Consider the following 7,701-nt stretch of genomic DNA (forward strand, 5'->3'; position numbering starts at 1 on the left):
GGGGACAGGAGAGAGAGAAAAGCCTCCACTGCTAAAGAAAATGAGGGGAAAATTTAGTGATGTATGATTTGGCATAGCAGGTGTACAAAGTAGACAAGGAAGCTTTCTAAACCAAAGTCCTTCCCCCCCACCCAAAAGAAAAATCAGCCTTGAACAGGAAGAGAAAGATGAGTAGTTCACAGCTGAGTTTCATGCCCCATGAGTGTCTATCCCTGCTCTTCTCCTGCCACCACTGCCACCCACTCCCAGGCCATTCCCACCCACCCACATTCCAACGTTGTTACCACAGTGTCAGAGCAGGACATTCCTCCCAGCCACCTGTGGGCAGAACAATGGTCCCCATAACACAGTAGAGACAATTCAGCGTGTGTGTGTGTGTGTGCGTGTGTGTGTGTGTGTGTGTGTGTGCGTGTCAGTGTGTGTGTCCATGTGTGTAAGAGTTGTTGTAAACTTTAAGAAAAGGTTTTGTCAGTTTTGTATTTGTCAGGAGTATTTTGTTGTTGGTTTATTTTTCACAGTCAAGTGGCTTTTTTTTCTGGTTGTTGGAGGGGGGTCTTGGTTTGTATTGTTTCCTTGTGAGGAAGAGTCACAGCTTCTGCTGAGCAGAGACTCCTTTCCAGTAATCCAGGATGTCATGCAGATCCTCATCCTTGGCAAACTGAACTTTCTTCCTTAGGGCATGCCCAGCTGCCATGTAAACCTCCTCCCTGTGATGCTTCTTGTAAGGCCGGAATCGCTCCCAGATCTTGTGGGTGCTCTCTGAGGAGTACTCGGGGCTGGAAGAGTAGCCCGAGAAGTAGTGTCTGGGGGAGAGCTGGGAGTACGTGGAGTCTCGCTTGGACCGGGACAGTGGCTTGAGGAACGACACCCGCTGGCTCAAGGTGTCAGCACTTTCCTCATAGTATAGGGCCGGGAAGGAGTGACGGTGCTCACTGCAGTGATAAGAAGGCTTGACCTCCAAGTGGTGGATGGCGCTCGGAGACACCAAGGGAAGACGATCCAAAGGGCTGTTTAGTGGGCTGCCCTTCTCAATGTATTTGGAATCAGACTTACTGAGTGGTGGGTGGTCAGGCACATCCAAGCTGAAGACCTTGGCGCTCTTGATGGAGCCACTAGAGGAGACACTGCAGGTCTTTCTGGCCACAGCAGCATCAGCACTGAGCTGGCGCTGCAAAGGGTGGTGGGAGCTTTCCTTGTAGGGTGGGGAAAGAAAGCTGGGCCGCTCCAGCCCACTCGAGGAACCGGCTGGGATGGACTGGCACTCAAAGGCCATATCTGAGTCAACGCCAGTCCCACCACCCAGGAAAGATGCTGTGTCCAGCTTGAGGGCATCAATACAGTTGTTGATGATCTGGTTGACCTTGTCTACCTCCTTGGCTATAGTAGAGATCTCAGCAGCCGAGCCTTGCCCATTGTCAAGCTCCCTCAGATCCTCATCTCGCTGGGTTCTCTCCAGCCCATCCCCACCACCAGTCCGCACCTCAATGTAGTTACCCTTAGTGGTGACTTTAGGAGTCTCCATCCCAGTGTCCATTGACTTTGATGGGGGCAACTTCTCCCCAATCATGGAAGGGATGGAGGACATCCGTGAGACAGGAATGACAGGTGGCTCACCCAGCTTCTGGGAAGGATGGACCATGGTACTGGTATCAATATCTGATCCATAACGCATTTCCAGGATGGTCTTTTTGACATTGAGTGACTTCTGTTTCTCCTCCTGCATCCTCCGTTTCCGCAGGCAGTAGTACACCACCCCCAGGACAATGACCATCCCAAAGAGGCAACCCAGGGTGGTCATAATATAGTGCGTAGTGGTGGAAGTACTGGAAATAGGATCCTCCCTGCCTTTGCTCCGGGTTGCAAAGGTCAGGCAAGTATGGTTGTAACGCCTGTTGTTGCGGATAGAGGCCACACAGAATGTATAATCAGTGTGGGCCTTCAGCTTGTTGACAGTGACATATTCCTTCTTGCTCTTCAGAGTTGCTATGTCAGAAACGTAGCTGTTGTTGTATTGGACCAGCACATACATCTTACTGTAGGGCATGGGGATGGTGACCATCAGGATGGCTGAAGTGATTGTGACATCATGTAGCTTGATGCTGGGACTGAAGGAGGAGTCAGTGGTGGAGGAGGCTGGAGGCTTGACTGAGAGAAAATCCCCAGGGCTGATGGCCGACCCCTCATCCAGATCTCGCTGGGAGTCAGGGGTGTAAGGAGTTGGGTTGACCCTGGAGAGGGAGGGGATGGTGCCCCCTCTGCACATGGACTGGAAGATGGTGATGGCATTGCGGTTGTGGTGAGGCCGAGGCACCAGAAGTGGATACCCAGCAAACTCCCGTGGAGTCTCACACTGGAGGCGGTCATAATTCTTGGTGACGTTGTTGAAGAGGGCCAGCCAGTTAAGAAAGCTGTATAGGCTGCAGTCACAGTTGAAGGGGTTGCCAGCCAGCTCGCACACCATCAGGTTGCTCAAGCTGGTGAAAGTGTTGCCCTCCAGACGGCTGAGGCGGTTGGATGACAGGTCGATGCTAATCAAGCTGGGGCACTCAGAGAAAGCAGTAGGGGTGACCAGCTCAATTAGGTTATGCTGCACAAAGAGGAACTGGAGACGGGCCATGCCCCGCAACATGCCCTCTGTCAGGTTGGTGAGTTTGTTGTAGCCCAGCTGTAGAACCTGGAGGTTTGACTGACCCATGAAAGCCCCATCCTCAATGTAGGAGATCTCATTCTTGGTCAGGTTCAAATCAGTCAGGTTGCCGAAGCGGTTGAGGGAGGAGTACAGCACCACTTTGAGCTTGTTCTCGTTCAGACGCAAGTCGTGCACCGTGCTGTTGATGTGCTGGGGGATGGTCTCATACGGGGGTTGGTTCTGGCTGCAGATGGCCAGCCACACATACCCTTTGTCCCCCTCAATCAGCCAGCAGTCACCTCGCACCGTGCCAGGGGAAAACAAGCAGAGCAGGGCAGCTGCCCACAACCCCAGGCACAGCATGGTCTGCAGTGGTGCCCTCATCAGGATGGGGGAAAAGAAATCCCCAACAAAAACCAACGCCAAATCTCAGGAGAACAGATAAAGAAACTAGGGGCAAGAACTGGGGTTTAGCAATGGGAGGGAATAAACACCCCAGTCCTGTCAGATGCCATCACCATTATTTCTTCTTGCCCTCTGGGTCAAGCCAGGAGCATAGAGAAAGGGGAACACATGCAATCTTCTTCCAGAACACCCAAAAGCTATGACCATGGATGTTTGGTCTGGAAGGGAGCTACCTTGTGCTTCTTTTCTAAACAAAAATTCATGCCAAGGATAATGAATCTTCTTTGATGTTCATAAGCGACTCACACACTTTTTCCACTTTTCTCCCCTCCCACCCACCCCCCACCCACACCAAACCCACCCCAGAACAAACCCAAGTCCTCCCCCCTCTAGTCTTCCCCCGCCCCTCCACAGAGTGATTTGGAAGAACAAGGTAGGGCTGCCTCCTGTGTCGCTCACGCTCCCTTGGTTTCTACTCCTTCTCTTCCTTCTTTCCTGGGTTCCCTCTGAGAAGCTTCAGAGCTTCGGATCAAACATGTTGAAAACAAAAATACAAAGAGGGAAAGAGCAAGTGTGCACGAGAGAGATCCATCTGTCACTGGAATCTGGAAAAGAAAACACAAGAGACAAGAAGAGGCATCATTTGGAAGGGTCCTTGAGATAAGTGTATAGACAACAATGTTTCATGAGAAGAGGGAGATGGGGAAGAGACACATTTTAAGGGGGGGTGCAAGCAAGAGAGGTGTGGTACTGCCTGCCGTGCTGATAAGCCTTTGAGGAGGGAATCCTCACAATGTATAATGTCATATCAGGGATATGCAGAAGGGTATCCAGGCTCCCTTAAGTAGTGTGATCACAGCCAGGGACCTGGGGGAAGGCAGTGGCGTGGGAGTAGAAGGGGAAGGGAAAGGAGAGTGGGAAACAGAAAGCTGTTATTGCGGGGGCTCAAAACCCCTAGTGTAAACAAAGACAAGCCCCAAGCACAGCCAAAGCCATGAATTTTCAGCTGCCTCAAAATGATGTACAGAGAACACATGAAGCAGGGAAAATGCAGACAAGCTTCTCCCCCCCCACCCCCCAAAAATGCCAAACTTTTTTTTTTCTTTCTTTCCTTCCTTCCTTCCTTCCTTGATGCAAAAGGGATAAATAATTCAAGCCACGTGTAACCACTTCTGCTCTAAAAATTGTTCCTGACTCTTGGTGCATGGACAAGGCTGTTGAGGTGAACCAGTCTAGCTTGATCACATTGGGGGGGTGAGGAGCAGGCAGTGTGTCAAACACCAGCCTCCAGTCTCTCACCCAACAACACCACAACTCCTAATCTGAAGCACATCACCCATTGACCTCCCACCAAAGAGTTTACACCTTCATGGTTTACTACCTCTCCTTGGGGGATATGAACACTGCCCCATTGTAAGAAAACACACCTCACAGACAAAATAACATTTGCCTGTTAAACCACTACAAATGTATTTCTGGGCTCTGGGCGAGCTCTTGGTTCTGACTGCGAAGCGCAGCCTGGAGCACCTTTCTCTCCAGCTACAGCTTCAACCCTTCTCCCTGTGCTGAGACAGGAGCCTGGCAGGGGTGTCCTCAGGCAGCACAGAGGAAATAATTTCATACAGCAGATAAACCATGTGGACACTGAGCTATTCTTTTTTTAATTTTGAGGAGAAAGGAAACATTAAAAAACAAAAACAAAAACAAAACAGAGAAAATTATTCTTTGCTAATGAAAAATAAAGATCCCCTCTTGCCCCTTTTATTTTGGGGGGAGGCTGCTCACTAAAGATATTGCCGAAGCTTTTGCTGCAAAAGATGAACCAATTTCTAGCACAGAGGCACAAAGGGCAGAAATAAAATGAAGGGAGATAAATGAAGGAGGAGTGAACCCTTGAGGAACAAGGCTTACGTCTGTGGAGAAATCTGAGCTGATTTGGGTCTGTGGAATTACCAGGCCAGTTGGATTAAGGGATCAGAGATAGTGTCACAGAGAAACACTTAAATATTCAATAATCCAAAAAGTAAAGCCAAGATAGAGAAGGGAAGGGGGAGAAGAGTTAGACCAATAGAAAAGACAGAGAAAAAACCTCCATTCCCCACAGCTCATCTTCTGAGGCCACCAAACTCATATCACTTATGGTTGTCATATGATGGCCTTCAGCTGCTGCCTCAGCTTTGCCTCAGCCAGCAATGAAGCAGAAGGCAGAGGTTTTTACAGTCTGTTGCTTTGTTTCTCAGCCTTGTAATCCAATGAGAAATAATTTCCTGACACTGTTTCCCCAGATGCATCAGACAGGAGGCATATCTGGCTCTCCACAGGCTGGGACCCACAGGCCTCTGATATTGCTCAGTGACAGTCCCCTGCCTTGTTCCACCATTTCCAGAGGTGACTCCATGCAGAGACACAGCCAATTCCCCAAATCATCTCTGTCCCTTTACCTTCCTCTCTAATGTTCCTTCACTTCACCTGATTTCTTCCACTGAACAAAGGAGTGGCAGATACTATCATGCTTTTTGCACATTCGTGGCCAAAGTATGTCTACCCCAGGCAGAAGCCAGGGGCAGCCCCTGAGCAAGCAGTGGAAAGATTTAGGGAGTAGAGATTTTAGCCAGCCTTCTCTGAGCATTATGTTCTGGCCTGCCTGTCTCACCTCACCAATTTCTCTGTACAGTATCCAGCTCCATACAGGAACATCCCAGCCCACTTGCTCTGACCCCTTCTGGTAGGGCAGACTGCTCCAAAAGGTGTGTTGAAGCCACCATTTCCTGCTATAGCTTGTTCATGGTGCACAGAGAGAAACACTGAGGACAGGACCATGTTCCTCTGCAGCAACCCCAGGAATCCCTGAAAGCCACCCCATCCCACTCAAGGAGCTGCACTCAGGCAGGACAGAGAGGGTGTGGAAGGACAGATGTCCTAGTAGCCTGGAAAGGAAAGAGGTGGGTGGGTTAGGGGTGGATGGAAACCAAGCTGGTGCTTATCATTGTTATTTGCCAAAACCAAGGGGAACATGCAGAAATTCCTGCTTCCTGTCCACCTCCCACCAGGGCTGTGTAGCCTTGTCTCAGCCAAAGACCACAGGAAGGGTCAAGCCACTCCTCAAGCCAAACTCATTGGTTTCCTTGGGTCCCCAAGGCAGCCAGGTATGAGAAATACACAGACCTAGACATTCTTCCCCCAATGGTTCCTGTCTCCCCACTATCATGCTGGTTTTAAGGCCCCTGAGTCCAGCTCAATCCATGGCTTACTGCACCCCTGCCCACGGCCCAGTACCTCATTTCAGCTCAGCCCAACACCATCAGTCCCTGCTACGGCAATGATGTAGGAGTGCTGGTCTCCAACTCTACCACAGCCATGCCCTGCCCCTAGGGAACAGCTGCTCCCTGACTCTGGCAATGCATAGTCAAAGGGAATGAGGGGCAGCACTATGACCTCCTTTAACTGTCTACTGCCAAAAGAATATAAATCACACAGCACTGGAGTCCAACAGCACAAGGAAGCAACACTCTGTCCTTTTTGCTGGCCTGAAAGATGCTGACAATGGAGTTGGCTGTTTCCCTCTCTTGCTTCTCAGGCAACAGAGCAAGAAGGCACAGGGATGGAGTGTGGGCAAGGAAAGCAAGAAGGTCCAGCATAGCAGAAAGCCAAGGAAAGGGGATGCAAGAGTTGTGGAGAACTTATGGGCAAGAGAAGAAGTTAGGACACAGGATATGTTTTACAGGCAAGGTACAAGATAGCCACCTCCACGTGCTGGGCTTATTTAGTTGTAGGGTTCCAACACTCTTCAGTGTCACCCAAGATTTACAGCAAGCCCTTGGCTCCTGACCATCTTCATGTACGTGTGAACATGAAGGAACAGCAGTGACACTGCACCGATGAAAGCTGTGCTCTCCTTGGCTGGCACAAAGTCAGCCTATCAAGTGATTTCCCTCTGCTCTATTGCCTATTAATGGATGCCTCAATGTTATTGGCATTTATCTGCAGCACTTTGGAGAAGAGCAGAAGGCCACAGGGATGGTTCCATTGTTCAGAGGAAAGAAAAGAGAAGGGAAGGTGACTTAGAGGGCGGAGAGTCCCAAATCTGGGTCAGGAATAGGTGTCGATGGCCACAAACATCCCTTTGACTTGGAGCTCAAGGTAGCACAGGGTCTGACACAGGATTGGGGTAACTAGTGAGATGGCAGCATAAAATACAGCCAATGAAAGTATGGACAGGCAGGATAAGAGGCACAGAGGCAAACTGGGGCCTGAGGGAATGGAAGGACCAAAACTGAGAGAGAATACAAAACAACAAGAAAGTCACAGCTGCAGTTTGGGCCTAAAATTCTGACCTTGCTAACCTTGTCCTCTTGGGGCCCCATGCACTGGAAAAGCCAGCACTTAATTCTACCATTGCTTAAACGGTGCTAAGAGCCTCCCATTTGAAATGCATGCATTAAAAACCTGCCAAACACTCTTGACTCCTCTGGGGACACCCCGAAACCAGGCCAGAGCTCCTGCTGCTTTCTTAAGCTTCATGCTGCAGCTGAGCATCATCCCTCTCCCCAGCTCAGTGTGCTGCCTGCTCCTGGCAGGCCTCGGGGCACAATCTATCTCCAAGGGACTCTGCCTCCTCTTCATGGCTTTAAGGTCCTTCCAGGATTTCTCTAACTACTTTCTGAAAG

The 7,701-nt window shown here is 50.1% G+C and overlaps 1 protein-coding gene across 1 annotated transcript; it reads right to left on the bottom strand.

Moving 5' to 3' along the window:
• Positions 1 to 586: 586 nt before the first annotated feature.
• On the bottom strand, positions 587 to 3,013 carry ELFN2 (extracellular leucine rich repeat and fibronectin type III domain containing 2). The gene has a single exon (XM_062491315.1). The coding sequence runs from the start codon at positions 3,011 to 3,013 to the stop codon at positions 587 to 589; it is 2,427 nt and encodes an 808-aa protein (XP_062347299.1).
• Between the last annotated feature and the right edge of the window lie 4,688 nt (positions 3,014 to 7,701).

This window comes from Cinclus cinclus, chromosome 4 (genome assembly GCF_963662255.1).
Source record: "Cinclus cinclus chromosome 4, bCinCin1.1, whole genome shotgun sequence".
In the NCBI taxonomy this organism is placed as follows: domain Eukaryota; kingdom Metazoa; phylum Chordata; class Aves; order Passeriformes; family Cinclidae; genus Cinclus; species Cinclus cinclus.

Coding starts and splice junctions, on each gene's coding strand:
- ELFN2 (XM_062491315.1), bottom strand. CDS start 3,013: ATGAGGGCACCACTGCAGACCATGCTGTGCCTGGGGTTGTGGGCAGCT.